The sequence below is a fragment of the Marmota flaviventris genome, chromosome 3 (genome assembly GCF_047511675.1).
Source record: "Marmota flaviventris isolate mMarFla1 chromosome 3, mMarFla1.hap1, whole genome shotgun sequence".
NCBI lineage: Eukaryota > Metazoa > Chordata > Mammalia > Rodentia > Sciuridae > Marmota > Marmota flaviventris.
In genome coordinates, this window is record NC_092500.1 from 71,076,591 (window position 1) to 71,099,384 (window position 22,794).

The 22,794-nt window shown below is 37.2% G+C and overlaps 1 protein-coding gene across 1 annotated transcript in view; it reads left to right on the top strand.

The window, feature by feature from the left end:
- Dbx2 (developing brain homeobox 2) overlaps positions 1 to 18,717 on the top strand; it is a 32,511-nt gene extending 13,794 nt beyond the window's left edge. The window contains exons 2-4 of the mRNA XM_027934075.2: positions 797 to 892; positions 13,103 to 13,290; positions 18,385 to 18,717. Of these exons, the coding sequence (XP_027789876.1) occupies positions 797 to 892; positions 13,103 to 13,290; positions 18,385 to 18,717 (617 nt within the window). The remainder of the gene's footprint in view (positions 1 to 796; positions 893 to 13,102; positions 13,291 to 18,384) is intronic.
- The last annotated feature ends 4,077 nt before the right edge of the window (positions 18,718 to 22,794 follow it).

The window sequence follows — 22,794 nt, forward strand, 5'->3', positions numbered from 1 at the left end:
AACAGAATTTTTTGGCAAATCACTACACTACAAACACTATAAAGACTTTCAGTTTAACTGAATTTCTCTGGAGATAAAATAGGATTATTCTCAAATACTTAAAAACGTGTACATATGATCAGAAACACCACTTTTTATTGAGGAATTGTTCAGTAAATGAATTATCACAAACTTGGGAATTCAGTTCAGTATATATTTCAAAAAAACTTTTTTCTAAAAACAAGCAGTAAAGTGATATAATGTTTTTCAAAATTAAATGTAAGCACATGACGTTTAAATTGTTCCTTGGTAAGTAGAATATTTTAGAGCTGTGTTATTTAATATCATAGTCCCTAGTCACGTGAGTCTATTTAATTTAAATTAATTTGGGTTAAAATTTCAGTTGCTTTGTCACATTAGCTACATTTCAGGAGTTACTAGATTTGGCTAGTAGTTAAGATGTAGGACAGGACGGACACTGATGTTTGCGTCACCCCGGACAGTTTTTTCTTGGACAGTGTTGCTCTAAACATCTTAAATAAAGGAATATTAGATATTCACTACTTGTAATTATGACCTCACAGGACAAGAACTTATAATTTTGATATCTCCACTACATCTTCCAAATCTTGCTGAAATTATTTAGCAAGCACTTTGACAGATGAAGTGTACTTTAATGTGACTTTAATTTCAGTATGAGTTATAATGGAATAACTAAGAAAATTAAGGGCTTTTACTCACTGACTTTTAGAAAAGTGGAATTTTGAATATTGTCTAAAAGAATGGCTGATCAGTGAGACCAATGCTTTCTCTGCAGGGCCTCCCAAACCTTTTCTTCTGAGTGCTCCAGCGTTCTACTCTGCGTGCTGTGGTGGGTCCTGTCGGCGCCCTGCATCCCCCTCCGCTTTTCCAAGTAAGTTTTTAATGATTCATCAGCAATGCCTCAGTTATTCTGTAAACCAGAGCAGCAGGATTTAATGTGCTCAGGGAAGCTAATTGGTAATGCAATGGCAAGGAGCTAATTCCTCACTAAAAATCACAGCGATCCTATTCAGAAGGCTTCCAGAGATTTATCAAACCTCAGCACAGTGAGCAATTGTGAGCAGTTTCTAATGGCTTTGAAACCTAGGGCTGACATACCAAGGAAAGCAACTTGTTTTCCATTTGATATAAAAAGATCTCTGAGGGACCAGTTTGGCTCTTTCTGAAATGTGTAACAACACTCCTTTAAAGAAGAAAAAAGAAAGGAAGGCAGGCAAAGAAACCGCTGTGTAAAATTCCATCCAGTTTAAAATGTGACACGAAGTCATAAGGTGTCTGTAGAAAAACATTAAAAATTGCCAAGATTGTGAGAGATGATAAATACCTCTTCTTTATCATCATGAAGAAACCCAGCCAGAGCTATAGGACATGCTTTCAGGCGGGCATTAAAAATCATACAAGCCAAAATTTAATAGCACGGGTAGGGGGCCTGGAAAGAGAAGGATGAACTTTCCAAAACTCACAGCGCATGCACACACACACACTGTCACTTGCAAAGACAAATGTCTAGCTGCAAGTAAAGTTCACCTGGGTCTTGAGATGTCTTGATAAGGTAAGAATCTGTAGGTAGAGAATTTGTGTTGATGATAAAGAAGTCCAGTGGAGAGATGCATTTATCTCAGTTGCCTAGGAGAAAACATTTATTCAGTTAACAGTTCTGTCAGGTGAAAGCGAAATAAGAGTTGAATCAGACTAAAGTGCAGAGCTCTATCACGGTTGAATTCAGCTCCCTGCTGCCACAGTGCATGTGTTTTATGAATGTTTCAGGAGAGCAGTTGCTCAACAGAATGATTCCTGACAAGTGAGGCAGCAAATGCTGGCCGTTTAATGAGCTTCAAGCTTCTGAGCATCTCTTTAGGGGGCTGATACTTTCCCACAGAGCACTTTACATGGCTGGGACCCAGCACAATGGGTGACAGACCCGTGACCAATCATCACTTTCACTTGACTCATCCACACGCGACCTCACCACGATTTTTCACTCTGCAGATGAACTTTAGGAGCCATTTCACATGGAAAAGGCTTGGGCAAGGGTCAGTTGCCCTTTTGTATGGTCATAAAGCAAGGCTCTGTGTGTCAGTCTTTTCTCCTGTCTCACATTCCAAGTGAATTTCTGGACACCATTTAAAGCACTTGACTGAAAAATAAAGCAGTGAATGAAACTGACTTTTATAGACTCATTCTAGCTCATCTTCCCATATAACCCTGTCCACCTGAAAAAGGATTTAGTGGATGAGCTGAGTGTATACAGGGACTTGCTGAATACATAGGGCCCATTATCAACTGTGGGGATTGTTTATTAACCAGGACTGATACACTACTATTTTGGAAGTGACCTATTAATTGTCCATTTAACTAGAATGTATTGAATTCAAATAGCAAAATAGAAACCATGACTAAACCTTTTACTCGCTCCTTCAAGGTGGTCTGCTCTGAAGAAGATTGAAAGCTGTTGTGCAAATTAAGGAGACATTTATCACCATATATTAGAGTAGCAGGCCAAGGAGAGGGGCCTTAAAACCCAAATATCTGATACCATGCCCACAGTGGCATCTCTGCAAAATTAAATCTTTGGTGTTACATTCTGGGAGAGGAGGTTAAAAAGGATCCCACACTTCGTTTCATTTATTTCACCCTGATATGCTACTATCTTCTGCTTTAGAAAATCTCTGGTGGTACAGTTCAGGTAAGTAGAAGTGGGCAAAGAAAAATGCCATGTAACAGGTGGACATTCACATATGTATCTGTGAGTGTGTGTGTGTACATGTATTTATTTTATAGTGGCATTTTAAGAGTCTCTGAGCCATGGAAGTTTGGGCCAGTTTAATAAATAGAACAAATAATATGCTAACAACACTTCCTAGACAACTTCATCTCCTTGACTGCTTGAGAGGGTAAGATGGCCTTTCTTCCATCTATTCCTTGGTCTTTCCTATTTTATGTCCTTTGCATAATTGTCGTAAATTATTGTGTTTATCCCTGCAGGTTGGAAGTCTTTCATTTTATATTTTTTAAGAAAAATAAATACAAAGCTGAAAATCAGTGCACCTCTGATCTAGGATAATAAATGATGCTTTTAGTGTGCCTGCCTTTCTAAATTTGGCATTTAAGATGGTTTAGAGATGACACAAGTGTTTTTAATAAAGAGTGGTGTCTCTTATTATTAGTTATACACCAAAATGAATTTACTTTTTTGTTTATAATGTTCACTCATATTGGCAGCAACTAATAATGAAATGGTGTAATTATGCAGTCAGTAAAGACTTTTACATAAATAACCATGATACCAAGGAACAGTTAATGGTGTATACATCAGCACAATCCTTTTTACTGAAGGCGTTTACTAGATTTTCTCTTTTTTCCTACTTCTTTTAATAATAAGAACAATGTTTATGCCCAAGTTTTAAAATTATTTTCCACTGTACAAAGGAAGGAAAATGAACTGTCCAAGTGAACTTGTATTAAGTTTTGCTTGGTCAGCCAAAATTAAGGTTTATACTAAAAATTTTAATAACTGATGAAATCGATGGCCCTCAAGTTGACTTCATTTTTTCCAAAAGCCAAGGATCAGATCAACCCAGTTGTAACTATGAAAGTGGAATATCCTTTTGACTCTGAACATGATTCATTTGTTTAATATTGATTTAATTTTTAACTTCTTAGGTTTACAATTGACTCCTTGTTGTAATGTGGAAACAGTTATTCACCCAGTGCCCTTCTCACATGCAGTAAATAGTTTAACAGGCTATTTAAGCACAACCCTTATGGGGGAGGGGGAAATTAAAAGGCAGTGGTAATAGTTCTCCCCTTCCCCAACCCAGTGAATGGAAAAATCTTTGATATTACATCCATAAAGTTCTTTTCAAAATAACACATTTCTCAGCTAAAATAAAAGGGCAAGTTTCAGATATGATGTGGAGAATGACTTTTTAAAAACTACCTGAGAAAAATAGGAATCTTAATTATGTAGGTTAGCTAATTGAGTTAATCAGGTAATTATTCCATTTTTGTCTTCAAGTACCCAACTTGAATTTGACCTTTCAAGAATTTTATGCCTTAAAAGACAAAGCCTCAATTTTGAGCAATATGCAAGTCTGAACAGGGGAAATATTTTTTTCTGACACAAACCACTCTGCCTTTTTCTTAGGATAGGAACTCACATTTTGTGTTTTGAGATCATTTTACCATCTTACCTGCCTTGTTGAAACAGAAGAGCACATAATATACTTTCTGAGTTTGAGTTTAGAATTTAGTTGAAGGTGACAGGGAAGGGACACTATTTTTATTGTTGCAAATGTAGATTGGTTCTGTGAGTTTAACTGTCAAGGATGGGCTGTATTCTGATTAGTGATCTCATCATCTGACCTGTTAGTCTTTTACTCTCTCAGCTGGAGTGGTGAGCAGGCTGTGGAAGTGAACCAGGACCTATGGAAACTCACACAAGGCTGCATACACAAACACACATAATTTTTTTTTAATATATAGAATGTTTAACTTTAGCACTGTAGGATCTTAAAAGAGATGCAGCATTTTTTCCAATAAAACAAGAAGCTTAATTATATTGTCTAAAATGTATTTGAGTTTATGCAATAGTTGAATTTGGGTATTGTCTTCTCAAAAGTGAAGGGAGGGGTATTCCATAGATAAATGACATTCGGTCAACCAAGAAGAATGTTTAAAGAAGTCAGAGGCTCAAAGACAATGGGTTTTCCAAGTTGATGACTCCATTCAGCAGTTCAAGAGAGCAGTGAAAGTGTTGCAGTTATATTCCTAGAGTGGAGTTCCTTTTCTCTCCAAATGTTTAGTCCAGAGGGTGATGATGGGAGTAACTGCTTGGAGATATGAGTGCTTGTCCCTGATCTTGTCTAGCCCTTGCCTGAGCAGAACATGAAATCTAACAGGGCTGCTTACACTGATTTGAGGTTCCCCAGAACAAGTATGCAAGTACAGGGTAGAGGAGGGAGAGAACCGCTGGGTAGAGCAAAACTGGGAAGGAATGCACTGTGAGCTCTGTGTGCCTACAGAATGATGTGAGGTTGTTGGGTTGTGCTTTAAATGATCAGCTATCCAGACAAGGAAAACCATAGTCCTAGTGGACACTGAAATATTCAGATTGCCTACCCTATTCAGTTCTGGAGACCCACTTTGAAAGGTGTATTGAGCAAACTCTCCTATGAAGACCAGCTTAAGAAATAGGCAACAACTGAAATAGTGAAGGAATTTTTAAAGTAATTGAATATCCCTGGCTTGAAAACAAAAATATTATTTCCTTCTGAAATGTGGATTTAAAGGGCAGAATTAAGACCAATGAATAGAGGAAGGTAAACTTGGGCTTAATATAAGAGACATTTATAGCAATTCAAGGTGTGTGATAAGTATTATAGCATTCCCAATCCCTAGACTATGTGGAGGTTGGAGGACAGGTTTTTAATTTAAATAGACAGGTTAGGTAAATACTATGTCTTCTCCCTCCAAACTTCAAATCTACCAAAATTATGTCTGACAATACACAAGTACATATGCATGCATGAGTACACACATCAAAGATAGAAGATAAGAAAGGTGAGGAAGCTTTTCATGGAAGAGAAAATCCTAGAGGAGAACATTGAATGTAGGAGACAGGAAGTTGCAGCTGTTAGAATGCTTCTGTAGGAAAAGATGAGCCCACCAAGGAGAGCTCCCTTACTTTTGAGGTACACTGATCCCAGAAGAGAGGAACAGCAATGTGAGGTTTGAAGTGATGTACATCTGAGTAAATAGTAAATGCTGATGGCATTTTAGCTGGCCTGTTGCAGAGGCCTAGATTAAACACATGACCACTTGTCTGTTCCATCTCTGAGAAGTTATTGTATCCACTAAAAGGATGAAAGAATTCCCTTTCTGAAAGGGTTTTGATATCCCTGAGCTTCAGTTGTCCTGAAATAATCATGAATTTTTAAAATAAAAGTCTGGATAGATTTGGATTTGGTGGTGCTTCGTAGACTAGTATTATCACTTTTCTTACAAAGTCAGGGGGTTACTGTGATAGGAATTAGTTTTTAATATGAGAAACTAGAAAGAAAACCTGAAGTTATGCAACTTATTAGGAATGGCAGGAGAACACACCTCTTGGCCTGCTGTGACCCCAACACAGCACAGATTGGGCATAGAGGCCTGAATAGAACAGGGAACAGAGATCAGGGCCAGGACCACAGCAGGGGCTCCAAGCTACGATGGGACAAAGGGCAGCTTGCATGATCCAGAAACGTTTATAGGACTTCCTGAAGCAATAGGCAAAAGGATATGGGACAAAGGGTGCGGCCCCAAATGGGGGAAGTAATCTAGAGATTCAGATGAGCCTAGGTGAGTCTAAAGGCCACACAGATTGCTTGGTTCTTGGGATAGGATTCTGCTGGATTACAGTGGAAAAGGATAGGACAGAGCTGCACCTACTTTGTCTTAGGCCAATATTTAGAAAATGACAGGGATCCTTCTTTATTCTATAGGGCTGTCCAGTTGCTAGGAATAGTGCTGCCCTGTCTTCAGAGTTGTCATTTTCTAGAGGTCAAGGCCAAAGTGAAAGGCAATGAATGTCACTAGAATTCTCTAATGCTGGTTTCCCTCCTCTCCTGGTTTCCCTCTCTCCCTCCTCTCCTCCCAACAGTAGCAGCACCTAGGGCATACCTCCATTTGCCATACCCTTCACTAGGCCCTTCACACAGGGCTTATCTGGAGGAGGCAGTAGGGGAATGACTCAGGATCCAGAGAGTCGTGCCTCTGAAACATTTTCTATCCTAAGTCTTTCTGCCATTTTAATGATTCTCCCCATCTCTTTAACTCTTTCCCTGCTCACTTAGAACTTTGAAAAATTTCAATGTAATTTTGAAGAGCATTGCTTTGCTTTATTCTGCTTTGATGTATGCTCTCAAACACACAATTTCTTTCTGGAGCTTCTTTTATGTTCTGTGGAAAATGAGGATAGTAATATCTATTGTTGTAAAGATGACATGACATGATGCATGTAGTTGGCACACATATAGGCCCCCTGTTGAGCCCCTCATGTGTATGGAAGATACAGTATTAAATAACACTAATACTAATGATTTCCTCAAATTGAGGTGCCTAAATACTTTGTGCCCTGTATCTGTTTATTTCATTTTTGCATTATTTATTTTTTGTCACTTGGAAGTCTTCATACAAGACATTTGTCATGAATTTAGGAATAGTTGGAAGTGTTTGTTACTTATAGCTTTTCAGTAACTTCTGAGTGACTTTTGAGTCACCAACAAGTTCTTGAAGTGTTTTGCAGGAGTAAATTTTGGGCACTTATTTACAGGGTATGAAAATGTTGTGGGTTCATCAATGTGATTTATGATTGGATTCAGACATAGCCTATGAAAGACTCATGGGTGAGACAAGGGGAGGAACACCAAGGGTAGTAATGGCAGCATTGTAATATAATTTTGGGGGGAACTCTGGGCACACCACTTTAGGAAAACAAGAATAATTTATATATTGAGAACCACAGTAGGAGAGACTTGGCAATAGCAAAGCAAGGAAGAATGCAATATTCTTTATATTTGTAGCATTTCTTGCTTATTTACTGAATGTACTCTTGTTTATTTTAGGGCACTAAAAGCTTAGAACCAGACCCAGAAGTTAATACTTTAACCGTCACAGTTGTACCAGGTCTTTCTTTTAGAGATTGAGATCTGGTTTCTATTCATGCCTCTGAAATGTTAGTTATCACACTGGTGAGAATAATGTATTTGTAAATCCCCTTGTTTGATGAGGGCCACAGACAAGTCAAGATGGCGCCTGGCACTTTGCCAAGAGGAGTGGTTTGAGAAGTAACGCAGCTAGCCATTAAGATGATGGAGATTCCTTAATGACTGATTGCTGTGTCTAGATTATGTCAATTAAGTTAAGCTGTGTGTAATCATTAAGATGATGAGGATTCCTTATTGGTTGACTGCTGTATCTAGTTTATGTTAATTAAGTTAAGCTGTGTGTAATTAGTTAAGTATATATACCTCTACTGTCCCGTAATAAAGAGGCTCCCGCTGTATCAACCTTCACAAGTTGCTTGTCACCCCCCGGGTTATTTTGCCCAGCTAGACTGTGGCACTTGATGGGAACTTGGTTCTCTTTATTTAAAAATAACTTATTAGGGCTGGGATCGTGGCTCAGTGGCAGAGCGCTTGCCTAGCATATATGAGGCACTGTGTTCAATTCTCAGCACCACGTATCAATAAATAAAATAAAGGTCCATTGACAACTAAAAATATACATAAAAAATAAAAATAAAAATAACTTATTAGGAAAACCTACAGTTTTCAATTAAGAGTTTTAGGGGCACTTATATGAGCTTCATTCCCCTTTGTTTTATTTTAACCCATCCATCTTGGTGAAGACGGGGTTAAATTAAGTGGGATCATAGTCATGAGCCTTACTTAAAGCTCTACTTAGAAAAAAAATAAATGTAGATTTTTTTTGTTACCTCTATAGGTCTATAAATTTGTTTTGGATCCTATATAGAGATGTAAAATATTTTATTAACTCAGAAAATATTTGCCTTTCTGAAATACTATGTTAGTCTTGTCTTCTTGAAAAGTTGTCCTTGTCAAATTATAACCCACATTTGTTTCATTTGCCATTGGCCCTTATCTACCCTCCCACTTTATCTCCTGTGTCTTTCCAGTTAGACCCTGCAGTCTGCAATACCAGGCTGTGTGATTCACCTTATCCCCAACCTGCTTCATGCTGGTCCACACCTGGCTTCATGCCTCTGCCTGACTTTCCCAAGATTGCCAGCTGAGGAATTGCTTTGAGCGCTGCTCTTTTAGGACCTCCCAGACTCATCAACTTCTTACCCAGCACTCTGATGCCTTCTCTGCTGGGTCCACCATCCTCATCTCTCTATATTCGGTTGACTGTATCCTTCGTGGGCATCTTCTTATCAACTGTGAGTACCTTAAGGATGGATTGGTTTCACCTTCGCTTGTCACTCAGCATCCACTAAATGACTGCCTAATTATTCCCCCAAAGGTTGCTATGCTATTTATTTGTTCCATTTGAAAATAGAACCAAACTTAAAATGTAGATAGTGGACATGAATTATTTGTCCATAATTCTGCAATAGCCTACCTTAATATTTATTCTTGCCTTTTCAGTCTTTTCCTTTGCAATTTTCCGTAGTTGTAAACCTAGCATATCTCTTATGTATCATGATTTAAAAATTATAGTGTAAATATTTCTTTGCTGCTGCCTGGCCTTCATAGTCCTCATCTTTAGCAGCTTTTTAAAATGTCACCAAGTGGATAGTTTATGCATTTGTTTGCCTTTAAAACTTTAGTGTTTTTATCCTAGTTGTTAAGACGTATGACTATGATAATGATAGATGGGATATATTTACAAATTAAGAATGCCAGAATGTGGAGGAAAGTGCCAAGAATTGAGTTCAGAAGGTCTTGGTGCCAATTAAGCTGTGTCCTTTGTGTGGCTTTGGATCTTCTTCATTTGTACTGATAAATGTGGAATATGATTCTTGTAATGAAATCTAATAAGGGGAAATGAAGGAGGTTTGTGGGATTCTTAATATGTGCTGGGAACTCGAATATTGTTATGCTATTTCATTGAATCCTTGGGGCAGCTTTAGAAGATTGGCTGGAAAAGGTTTTCAACTTATTTCAGGTCGCACAATAAGTGCCAAGATCCAAACCCAGTTCTTCTGTACTCCATAGTCCTTTATCCTTAGGCTTCCTAGAGAGATGTTGTCCCCACTGGTGAAGATATACTCTGAAATAAAAGCAGAAGGAGCAATTCTAGGATCTTCATACCAAATAATATTCAGAGAAGAAAATCATTTATGAAAAAAGGAGCATGTTGAGATATTCACAGTATTTTTTTTATAATTGACCAATATTTTATAAAACTTCTAAAAGCAACAACAACAACAAACTTCTTAAATCTCTTATAAAGAATAGTGAGTCCATTTGTCAAAACCTGACTTCCATGTATGTTCTTGGCACAAAGAATGAGCGCAGTAGAAAATAGTCAGGATCCTCTGTGAGGATGAATGGAGAGGAACATCACTGAAAATGAACGTTGGTGAAGCGTGAGGCTTGATTCCATCCCAGAGCTACAGTGTTTCTGTGGAGATGCAGAGCTACAGGCAGAAAAGAGGCAGTGTGGGTCTTCTTGCAGGGTGAGGATGAACTGGAATGAGAGATACCTAAGGGCAGAGAGAATAGCCAGGAGATGTTTATAATCTTTTAGATAAATAGAAAAGGAAGTGATCATATTGCAGAAGTAGAAGTAACAAGATTTATTGGCCTCTTTTTTTTTTTTTTCTAAACTACAAATCCGATCATATCAGTATTGTTAAGAGCTTTTGTTTTGGTGTCAATCTTCCTGGGTTTGAAATCCTAGCTATGTGACCTTGGACAAAGTCCCTTGACTTTCTTAAGCTTCATTTTATTTCTGTAAGATGGGGAGAATAATAGTAGTATTCATAGCATAAATTTGTTGTGAGAATTAAATGGAATACTGTGCTTCAGTGGCTTAACATGGAGTAAATGTAACAGTTCAGTTCAGTGTATGCTTATTATCATTTCATGTTCTGCTTATTCATCTTCCATTGATCTTCACTACCTCCTTGCCCCAAACCCTTGCAGTTCTCTATGATCTGGCTCCATTCCACTCCATAATCTCTTCACCAAAGGTCCAAAGGTCTTCAAGGTCCTGGAAGATAAAAATCAGACTATGGCAAGCTGAGGACTACATGCTCCATCTAAAGTGGGCATATGACTCTCATATTTGCATTGGAAGATGAGCTTGGTATAGTGAGTTCATCACCTTTGAAGAGGTGTCAGAAACCCAAACTTTGTATGAAACCTCCCAATTATTAAATTGGAATTGTGAAACAACACTCTACTACTGAGCCACAACCCCAGCCCTAAAGTGTGTATTCTTTATAAAGCCACTTTGAGAACACAAAACAAGGTGTCTGATCTAAATCAGTGATGTCAGAGAAAGTTTGCAAGAGTCAGAGATGCTTAATCTAAGAACCAAAGGGAGAGCTGGAGGATTCTCAGAAATTTAAATGAAATTAGAATTGTTAAATAACACTATAAGACCAAACAAAGTCAATCTGCAGGCTGGTTAGGGTTAGTAGCACCTGGTAACCCTCTGCTTCATGCCTTTTCCCACTCTTGCAGACTGCTCTTTTTCCCTAGATAGACTTGATTCCCCTGTGCCTGCTGCTTTCAGACACCCTGGTCACTGTGTCTGGACTGGCTTTGGTTCTTTCTCTGTCTAACTGTATTGTTATTTTAGATGTAGCTCAATCTTATATTTGCTGAACTCATTATTTCCTTAATTGTCATATCAGAACATTTTGCAGCCATTTTTATTCTGTTAATACATTTGTTCACTTATTTATTCAGTAAATAATTATTAAGCACCAAAACACAGACCAACTACCACCATACACCAGAGCCCCTGTTCTACTGGAACGTCAATGTCAGAGTGAATGATCATGTGTCAATCCTCCCATGAGAAGGTGAGAGCCTTTAGGGCATGGATTGGGTGCTGTTTGTCTGGTTTCCTCAGCAGTTAGTCCAATGGGCTTAATACCAAGTGCCTTAGTGTTCTAGTGATTCTGTAACAAGTTGTCAAAAACTTCGTGCCTTAAAACAACACGTGTTTAACCATCTTTCAATTCTAGAGGCCAGAAGTCTCAAATGGGTCTTACTAGACTAAAATAAAAGTGTTAGTTGTGTTCCTTGTAGAGGATCTGGAGAAAATCAATTTCCTTGTTTTTTTTTTTTTGTTTGTTTGTTTGGTTGGTTTTTTTTTTAAGCTCCTTGAGGCTTACAGATGTATCTCCATCTTCCAAGCAAATCATATAGAATCTTCAAATCTGTCTCTGACTCTTACCTATTTTCCTTTCTCTTCTACTTACAAGGACCCTTGTGATTACATTGAGCCCACCTGAATGATCCAGGGCACTCTCTTCAGCTCAGGATCAGTTGATTAGCAACCCTAATTCCATTTGCCACCTTAGTTACCCCTTGCCACACATACAGATTCTGGTTTAGAACACAGACATCTTTGCAGGCACAAGGGGTGCAGGGTGTATTACTCTTGCCTGACATACCTGGCAAACAGAATGAGCGAATGGCTGATGAATGCTTGCAAACACACAGAGGGTAGCAACCAGTATTGTGCTAGCCACAGAAAATGAGAAAAAGGAGAAAATGTCTCTGTCCTCAAGAAGTTGTTTGTCAGTGGAATCAATTGGTGAGGAAGGTTACTGAGAATCCTCCAGCTCTCCCTTTGGTTCTTAGATTAAGCATCTCTGACTCTTGCAAACTTTCTCTGACATCACAGATTTGGATCAGACACCTTGTTTTGTGTTCTCCAAGTGCCTTTATAAAGAATACACACTTTAGGGCTCGGGTTGTGGCTCAGTAGTAGAGCACTTGCTTAGCACGTGTGAGGCCCTGGGTTTGATCCTCAGCACCACATAAAAATAAATAAATAAATAAAATAAAGGTATTATGTCCAACTACAACTAAAAAATACATATTTAATAAAAAAGAATGCACACTTTATTGCTTGTGTGATGCTAGTTCAGTAAGTGCCCATCTATTAGATTTTACAGGTAAAGAGAAAACAGATATTGTTTATTTCTCAATTTGTGGTATTGGGCAGAGGACCTGGCATATGGTAAGAATTCAAATAGTTGTTGAAAAAAAGAATGAAAAAATAAATAAGCAAAGATTAGATGAAAATGGAATGTTTAAACCACCTATGACTTGTTCTGCATTGGGGCTTTGTAACCTGAAACCATGGGCTTTCCTGACAAGCACACAAAATCAAAGGGCAAGCACATGTGCCCCTCTTCCCTTCCTGTGGGAAGCAAAGAGTATTCATCAGATTTTCAAAGGAGTCTACCCCCAAGAAGAGGTTAGGAAGCACTGCTCTAAGTGTGTGGAGTTGAGATGAAATCCTTTGGACAAGGCAGAGTAGGAAGATGCCAGACTGATTTTTCTCCAATGCTAACTGGGCTTTTGTATCTCATCTCCACCTTCTGCAGGAGAAGAGAGTGTGCTGCCTTTGCTGACACAGGACTCTAATTCCAAAGCTCGGAGGGGCATTTTAAGAAGAGCTGTATTTTCTGAGGACCAGAGAAAGGCTCTGGAGAAAATGTTTCAGAAGCAAAAATACATCAGCAAAACAGACCGAAAGAAACTTGCCATCAACTTGGGACTAAAGGAGTCACAGGTACTAATGATCAGGAAGATGTCTCCTGCTTTTCCTTTCTGAAGGCATACAATGAAATCCATTTATTTGGTAAATATCTCTTGTGCTAGGCACAGTGCAGAACCCTGAAGTGTTCTCAAAATGCTTTTCATAATTTTTTAGTGGGTAGAAATGGATGATTCCGATTGGGAAATAGATCCATCACTGAGAAGTCTAGGTCTTGCCATTGGACTGAGTGATTCTTCCAAAATGAAGTGAAATGCTAAGGATGTAGCATTTATAGCATAATTTTTTTGCTTTGTATTCAGAGAAGCAGGCTAAATAATTTCTTTCAAAAGCAGGAACCGATTTTCTTGTCTTTCTCTTCATTTTCAATCCAAAATCAAAGCATGAATAAGTGACTTAAGAATACTCATTAATGGGTCTCATTATTTTGCACTTTGGGTTTATGTCATGTACAGTTTAGTCATTCACATTTGCAACTCTTACACACCTTTCTTGCATTTCATGTAGTTTGAATGCGACTCTCTGGCTTTTTGACAGTGAAGACTACTCTAAAGTTTGACCCATTTACAAATAGTTAACACATAAGACTGTAGCATTTTCCTACTTAATCCTTCTTCTCATCACAATGCACTGTAATAAGCCTCTTTTCTAGATGAATAAATGTGCAGAACTGAATATAGGTCCTGTGTCATGTAGCAAAGCTCTTTGGGAGCTGGGCTTCTATCTTAGGCATCCTGACTTTGGGTTTATGTTTTCCTCAAACTAGAGCTCCTGTATACAGTTGTGCAGGGTGTTCACTGTTCAGGGCATTTGGCTGGCGGGAGGATGGCAGTGGGAATGGGTTTCCTGGTCAGGCCTACATCCACCTGCATTTTGCCAGTTAGTGTAAAGAAACTGAAGGGCTAGCAGAGGCTCTGTCTTAATCATGTCATCCTCCTCTTCCTCACTATAGATGACCTATGCTACATTTTGGACCTTACTAAAACCAGTTATTATTGTATGGCACTTTCTTCAACATTGCTTTCTTTCTCTAGGGATGTGCTCTGTCTCCATAGACTGCCTTTCATGTCCAAATTTTGGGAGTGGTAGGATGCAGCACATGGTGTGGTACAGGGTAATTGACCTAGATCCATCAGTCTGTGCCCTTCTTGAACTGTGATACTAATGAGTCCACAACCTCAACTGATTGCCCTGTGCCTTGGTTTCTCACTTTAAAGAACAAGAGCAATTAAGGAATTCTGTCTAGGTCTCAGAGCAATTTTGTGTATGTAACAGATAAATTAGTAGCTGCATCTTGATGGTTGGTCTCTTGTGTGCAAGATACTATGTGAGATAGGCAGGAAGAGGAAATATGGTGAGTACTGAGAAAGATATACTTTTTTTTTGTACCTCAGAAACTTGTACACCTGGTAGAAGCTCATGAAAAGTTAAATAACAACACAAGACCATATAATAATTAAAGGGGACATAGATGTTGAAAGATGAAAAATAGCAAGGTTCCATCTCACAGTGCTCCAAAGAAAGTGTGAAAATCTGTTAGTGTGTGTATTGTGTTCCTATAAACAGAATATTGTGCATATATTTTGTCTTTTCCTAAAGAACAGTTTAGATCACCTGCGTAACCCAGTGCACAGATCAAGCAGTAGATACTGGAAGACCCCAAAGATTCCCTCCCAGTCATCATCTACTTCTTCCAAGGACATCCACTATTCTCATTTATAACAACATAGATTAAGTTAGCCTGTTTTTGTACTATAACAGAAGCACTCAGTATGTATTCTTTTGTATGTGGTTTCTTCCACTTAATATTATGATGATGAAATTCTTCATGTTGTTGCATGTAGCAGCAGATCATTCTACTCGTGCTTGGCTTGTATTATCATTACATGGTATAAAATGATTAATTCATTTTACCAAAGGGAGCATATTATTGTCCCCAGTTTTGACTATTGTGAATAACACTACTGAGGATTGTACTGTTTTACTTTTTATTTCCCCACATTCAAATGTTATAGGATGCATCCCTGCATGGCAGTACCTATCAATCAATTCATTCTTTGTGCATGTGTGTCTCATTACAGATCATAGTGTGGATATAGAATAATTCAATTAACCACCATCAACTTTTAAGTTACTTTTAGTTTTCACTATTCCATCTATTTATGCACATTTAAAATATTGCAAATTAGGGAACTAGGAGTAGGATTATTTATTAAGGTATATGTATATTTTTAAAGTGTGATAGAGTAAAAATTTCTTTCTAAAACAATATTATATAAAATTAGCTGCTGAATTATGTAAAAAATTCACTCTTATTAACAAAAATGATTTTTTGCAATCCCTTTACCATTTATCATTTTAAATAATATCAGCAATATTATGGACAGTGGTATTTATTATTTTTTAGTTTGAATTTTTTCTAACTTCTAGAATTTAAGGTCTTTTCATCCCTGGCCTTTCCATACTGCATTTTTTTCTATCTTATTGTGTCTTGTTGATGTGTAGCAATTATTTTGGATATTAATAAACATATTTGGAATATTACAGTTACTTACATTTTCCTGTTATAGATGCTATAAAAATCCTGAGTTAGTGGTTTTTTTTTATTGTGGTAAAATAAATATAAGATTTATCACTCAGTGGCATTCAGTAATTGACATTATTGTGCAACCATCAGCATCCTCCATCTCCAGAACTTTTAGTTCTTATAAAACTGAAACTGTGTCCAAAAACAACTCCTCCTTTCTCCCTCCTCAGCCCCTGTCAACAACCTTTATACTCTCTTTTTCTATGAATGTCTACTCTTAAGAATCTCATATAAATGGAACCACATAGTGTTTAGCTATATGATTTGTGATTAGCTCATTTCACTTAACATAATGTCTTCAAGGTTCGTATATGTTGTAGCATGTGTCAGAATATTCATCATTTTAAGACTGAATAATATTCCATCATATGGACACACCACATTTTTATTTAACCATTCATCTGTCAATGAAAACTTAGTTGTTTCCATGTTTTGGTAATTGTGAATAATGCTGCTATGATGATAGACATACAGATATCTGTTTGAGTCCCTGCTTTTAATTCTTTGACTAGCTTTTAGCTTTTTCATATGTTTCTGATATGTTTATTTATATAGAAACTTTGCATTTTCATATAATCAGTTCTATCTGTCTTATCCGTTATAGACTTAGTAATTTATGGCATGCTAACATTCATCTCTCCAAGACTATAATGACAATCTGTTATGTTTTCTTCTAGGACTTTGATAGTTTTGTTTTCTTATTGTGCTGTTTCTACCTGGAATATTTTTTTGTATTTGTTGAAAGAGGTAGAACTTTAGTGTCTTGTCACAAATATATGTATGTGTCCCAAGACCATTGATTGTGAAAAAAAACTCTTTTTTTGCGTGTGTGTTTTTAAATTTTGATAGCACTTAAATATTTATAGACATACAGAATGACAAAGAGAAGAAGAAAATAACAAATATGATGAGAAAGACCAGCTTCACTAATGGGAACAAATAACTCAATGAAAACCCATTAGAAATATTTCGCTTGCTTTGTAGAAGTAAATGCCAACTTCAAATAAAAAACAAGTTCATGCGTATAACCAAATGCTCTGATACGTGTACTTCAGAGCTATTTTCTTATGAAAAGCCTTAATCACAAAGTTGTAACTGGGCTGGCAGTATTTTGCACTCAGTTGTCTGGGTAGACTTATTTTGCAGCCATTCTGAACATTGTCAATCAAGTTGAAGGAATAAAGAAATTATTTTGTCAATTTGGAAGGACCATTTCAGATAGAATTTTTTTCCTTCATTGAGAGAAATATTTGGTTGATATACTTTATCTAGGTAAAAAGTTTCCAGTTGTGTTTTAAAAATGAAAATTTAAGTTGTTAGTGTAAGAGTAGAATTGGAAATGGGAACTGGGAAAAAATGTGATTGACTTTCAGAATATCAGGAAAACCAATTGGGAAATCTTCTGCTTAGGGACGACTGAGTACACAGTGGATACAAAGCATAGCTAATAACAGAGTTAGTAGTAGAGTAAAGGAAAGCGGGGAGGGAGAGAAAGGAAGTGGTGGTACTGGAAAATGAAATTAGCCAGATTATATTGTTACATTGTGTGCATGTATGAGAATGCAGCAAGAAATCCTACTATTATGTATAATTATAATGCACCAACAAAAATATATAAGTAAAATAATAATAATATAGAGGGCATTATGCTGGGTGCATTGGGGGGAAGCTGTGGCTCCATTCAAGAACCACCACCATAAGAACTTTGGGCTTAATTACAATCAATTGTTACTTATTAAACCTAATTATCATGGTGTGACAAGTCCGAGGAATACATAAAGCCTATAATTTAACAAAGCATTATAAAATATAGTCTCAATTTAGCCTCAAAAATCTGATGAGGTTGCATTTTTTTTTTACAAGAACCTGGATACTGGATTTGGATAGTCATCCATTCTAGTCTAAGTGCTTCCTTTATACTAACTATTTAATCTTGAGCATTTAATCTCCCTAAACCTTGGTTGTCTTATATGTGAAATGAAGACTTCTTATAGCCATGGTAAGGATCAGAGTATAAAACCCACCTATAGTGCATATGGTCTGATGCTTGGTACAAAATAACATGCTCAGATGCTATGTGAGTTCATAAAGTTCCTTGAATAAATAATTTAGCACCGACCAAATGATATGTTTAATACCTGAGAAAGTTAAGTCAATTTTGAAAGACAGGAGGCTTATAGAATGTAACCAATTTACTACGGTTATTTTGTTTTAGAATATATGTGGGGATATTATGTTAAAGTAATTTCTTAGATATTTTTGTATAAGCCAGTGTGAAAAGCCACAGGGACTTTCTAGGTTGGGTCTCATAATCAGGTGTCCTGTAGAATGGATATAGAAGCAAGTACAGTTTAAAATGCTAAAATAAGAGGATGGAGGTACAGCTCAGAGGCACAGTTCTTGCCTAGCACAGTTGAGGCCCTGGGTTCCATCCCTAATGCTGCAAATAAATGAATAAAGAAAATGCTTACGTGGAATAACATAGAATAAATTATTATTCTTTCCAATTATTTTATCAATAGGTGAAAATTTGGTTTCAAAACAGAAGGATGAAATGGCGGAATTCCAAAGAAAAGGAAGTGCTTTCCAATAGGTGCATCCAAGATGTAAGCCTTCAAGAGGATCCTCTCTCACAATCTGCTCTGGGATTCTCTTCTCCATGTCCTTCAATATGGGAAGTCTCCCAACAGCACTCAAGTCCAAGATGGAGGGAGAATTCTCCAGAACCTTCAGAAAAACTAATCCAGGAGAGTTCAGGGGCACCACCTCCAGAAGCAAATTCACTGCATGGTGCCTTGTATTTGTCTTCTGAGGAAGAAGCTGGAGACAAGGGTGCACTTACTAGGGCCATATGAATGGAAGCATTTCTCTATGTTAATTTATAAGAACACTTAATCAACAACATTTGAAATCTAAAGCCAATTAGCTTTTGCCTCATCATTGCCTAAAACCTAACACCTTCAGAATGATGCATGAACTAATGCTTTAGAAAAATCCACTCCAGTGTTCTCTTATTTAGCCCTATACTCAGACTTAACTTGTAAGTGGAATAGAATCTTCCAGGACAGATGATGGAACTAAAAAGAATAAGAGCAAGCTTTGGCTCAGTCCCTGCTCTGAGTATGTGTATATATGCATATGTCTGTATGTGTATATATATGTAAATATTCATTACAGTACATTGGTAGAAACTCAATTATCTTCAAATACTGCATTGAGAAAATTCATTTCCTTTTTTTATGAAGAAAAATAAACCACTGACAGAATGTTATAAATTTTTTGGAAATAATGTAAAATTTGAACTTTATCCAAACTTTCATACCACAAGAATGTGTTTTGATAATTTCTCAGGGGCTAGGGCTGTAGCTCAGTAGTAGACTGCTTACTTAGCATACACAAGGCCCTAGGTCAATCCCCAGAATAGCAAAAAAATAAAACAAAATTCTCTTATTTTATGACTTCTTTTAGTATCCAACTATAACTGAATTTTAGCAACTCAGCAATCCTAATCAAATGAGCCACAGTTATATACACTGAAGATATACATTAAAATGAACCCAAGAATTTCTGAATATAACTGTTAGTATGCTTAATTTTCAAGTCTCTGGACTTTATCAGGCCATCAGTGAGAGAGGTATCCATTTAACCAATAATTATTTTTTTATTCTTTCTCAAAGAGAAGAGAATCAAAAAGAGAGAGAGAGGCTTAGAGCAGGGTTTGCAAAATGAAATGGATGCCTTTGAGGGCCTGGTAGATAAACAGAGGTCATGGTTTACCTAAAGGTAGTTGAGTTCAATAATTTTCCAACCCTGTGTTGGCCAAACAAAACATCTGTGTCAAGTAGTTTGTGACCTCTGGCCAAAAATAAAGAAAGCTGCAGTGTTATGGCTCTTAAAATGTTCCCAACTGGACTTAAAAACACAATACTGATGGAATCTATGATGATTTCTGTTTGCACTTCTAGTTACAGGCTCAATTTTCCACTTAGTTGGCATACACTATGTATATTGGGTTATTTTATGTATTAACAAACACCACACAGATGTTTTATGTTTTTGACAACCCCGAAATAGTGTTTTTATAAAATTACATTTCTGGTAACGATTTGCTTAGTTAATCCAGCAATTTTAATTTCATGTCCAAGAAAAAATTATGTTTCACTTTGAAGGAAATGAAGCAGAAAAAGGAAATGATGTGGTTTTGAACCAAGCTGTCATTGATCTGTGGATAAGAAACATTCCTAGAAGTTCATTATGTGGCATTTTGTTAGTGAACAAGCTACGTAATGATGGTGGCTTCTAATGTGCTTACCTTCTCAGCTATAGCCTTTGAAGGGTTGGCATTTAGAAAAGGCACTATTTCAGAAGATAATGGTTTTAATCAATATCAGGAAATTATTTTTTATGAAAGGATTTTTTTTGTTGGTATATGTCTTTATCGCATGATCTTTTACTTTCACTTGGAAGCTCATCTCTATGCCTCCTTGCTGGGAGTGGGGGGCAGGGATTTGCTAACAACGGTTTAAATTTTAAGAGCTGTTTTAAAGTGATTTAAAGTACAGTTTCTTTTTATGATGTTAACATCATTTACATTTTTAGGGTCCTCTCTAGGTTTTAGACCCTGTGCTAAGCGTTTGGGTGTATTAACTCATTTAATCCTCACAGAAATAACTCTATAATGTAGACAGTATTACTATCAGGGTTTTGGTTGCAGGACAAGGGAGCTGAGGCAGAATATGGTTCAAGTGCTTATATAAGGTCCTGAGGTAAATCAATGGGATTTGGACCCTTCCAGTCAAGTTTCAAGTCTTGAGGTTTTTAACAGACTCAAGGGGTCCATAGCACTATGGACACATAGTGTCCACATTGTGTGGGATGCTTTATAAAAGATACATTCTGCCAATTTTGATGAGATTTATTAAAGAAATTCAGAAGCACATGATGTTTTATAATCTCTTTCTTAAGGAATGATTTTCTCTTTAGTATTCTCTTTTCTGCCAGATTTTGAAGTTTAGGGAAAGTAAAGTACTATGGGAGTGTTTAAGTGTGCAAAGGAAATGCTTTTTTTTTTTTTTTTAAATCTCTCACTCCCCAAATCATGAAGTGCTTGTCTGTGGTTACAGTTCCTTGAGAATAACTTGAATTTTGAAAGAGAGAAAGTTGTCAAGACCATCTTATTACCTAGATTGTAGAAATGGGCTAATTGGTGCTTAAATGTCTTTCATCAGAAAGCTCTGAGGCCCAGAAGAGGTTTCACTTTGTAAAACTGGCCTGATATTTGAATATACAAATCAGTCTTTTAATTATCTTCCATTCTGGAATGCCATAGGCTTAGGCTATGGATGGACATTTTAGTGGTGCCTAGGAAATTCACAGACACATACACGACAGGTATGCATGTGCCCTTTATGCTTTGATTTTGCTTTCTGTTGCCAGAATTGCTGGAGGGAAGGACTGAGCACTGATATACCATCAACAAGGGTCTCCCTTCTCTCTCAGCTCATGTTCCTGATAACTATCCCACCCTACCGACCCATGGCCTGAGGTGTCCATTTTCCTGTTATCTTGGTACAGTTCCTTTTCCGCAGGTGATCATGCATTAGCATATTTGCTCTCTGCTTTTCAGACAAATGCTGCTTTAATTGGCACCAGGGCTATAGAAGGAGGTCAAAGAAATTATCAAGTGGCTCTTAAGCAGATGAGAAGAAATAAATGATGAGCATTATCTCTATTTTTTAAAAAGTATTTAGGGTTGGAAATATATGAACAGGTATTATCACTGGCTCTGGAAGCATTGAAGGTCATGATCATTAAAGTTTAAAGGATATTTCTTAGTAGTCAGATGGTTTGCATGGGAACCCAATTATATAAATGACTCAGTAGTTCTCAGAATTTAAAAATCATATACATGATCATGCCATACCTTCCAACAAGGTTTGGATATACACACATATCTGGACATACATACTCCTTCAACATCCATACCTTCCAATCCACCCTTAAAATCAGTACACATTTTTTTAACTTTTCAAACATAAAACCATAAAGAAATACACTCGTCCAACCCACATGTGTTCCTTCTGGTCCCCTTCACTCCCTTTTTCTGATGCATTTTGGGTATAGCAACTCTTTTAATGCACTTCCTTTAAAAATTACACATGCCTCAATGTGTTCTATGCCCCATCCATCCCTCAGTTGCTAATGGTTCCATCAATCTCTGTTGGCCTTTAAAAACCATGAAGTTCATTCCACTGGACTCAGAAGCTTGTTAAACACTGCATTTTCAGCTGTCTGAAATCCCCCCAGTATTTTTGGTTTCTGGAATTCAACACTTATTGGGCACTTGTGAGAAACATTGTCCTAGCCTTTGTGCCAACAAATATGAGAAAGAGCATAGTCCTTACCCTCTCAGAGTTTATAAGTTCGTCTTTTCACCAAGCAACTTTTGAAATATTCCCTGCTGCTGTTGACAGGATCTGTTGAATTTGGGGCAAAAATAAACAAACTTTTGATATCCTCCAAAAACCCTGCCTCTCTATTTGCAGAAAGAGAATTCTTATGTGCTTATGTGCTCTACTGTTCAGAAAATACAAGCTGCTCAACAGTGCTGGTTTTCTATGCTCTCCCTCCTCCGGGCCATAGTAGTCCAGGAGGAGTTAGAAAGAGTCCAGAAATGAATTCAGCAGTTCCCTTTTGTTTAGGGTGGACGCTTTCTCTCTCTCTCTTTTTTTTTCTTTCAGCCTTCTCAGCCTCAGTGGGAAGACAGAAGAAAAAGCAGATAATCGAAGCAGGCAAATTCAGGATAATGAGTGTTCTTGAATATATAAGGGAAATGTTGCAAGATTAATTTATATCTTTTTCAAACCATTTCTGAATTAGGCAACTACCATAATGATGTATAGGACTTATGCCTATAAGTCCTTATGGTTCTT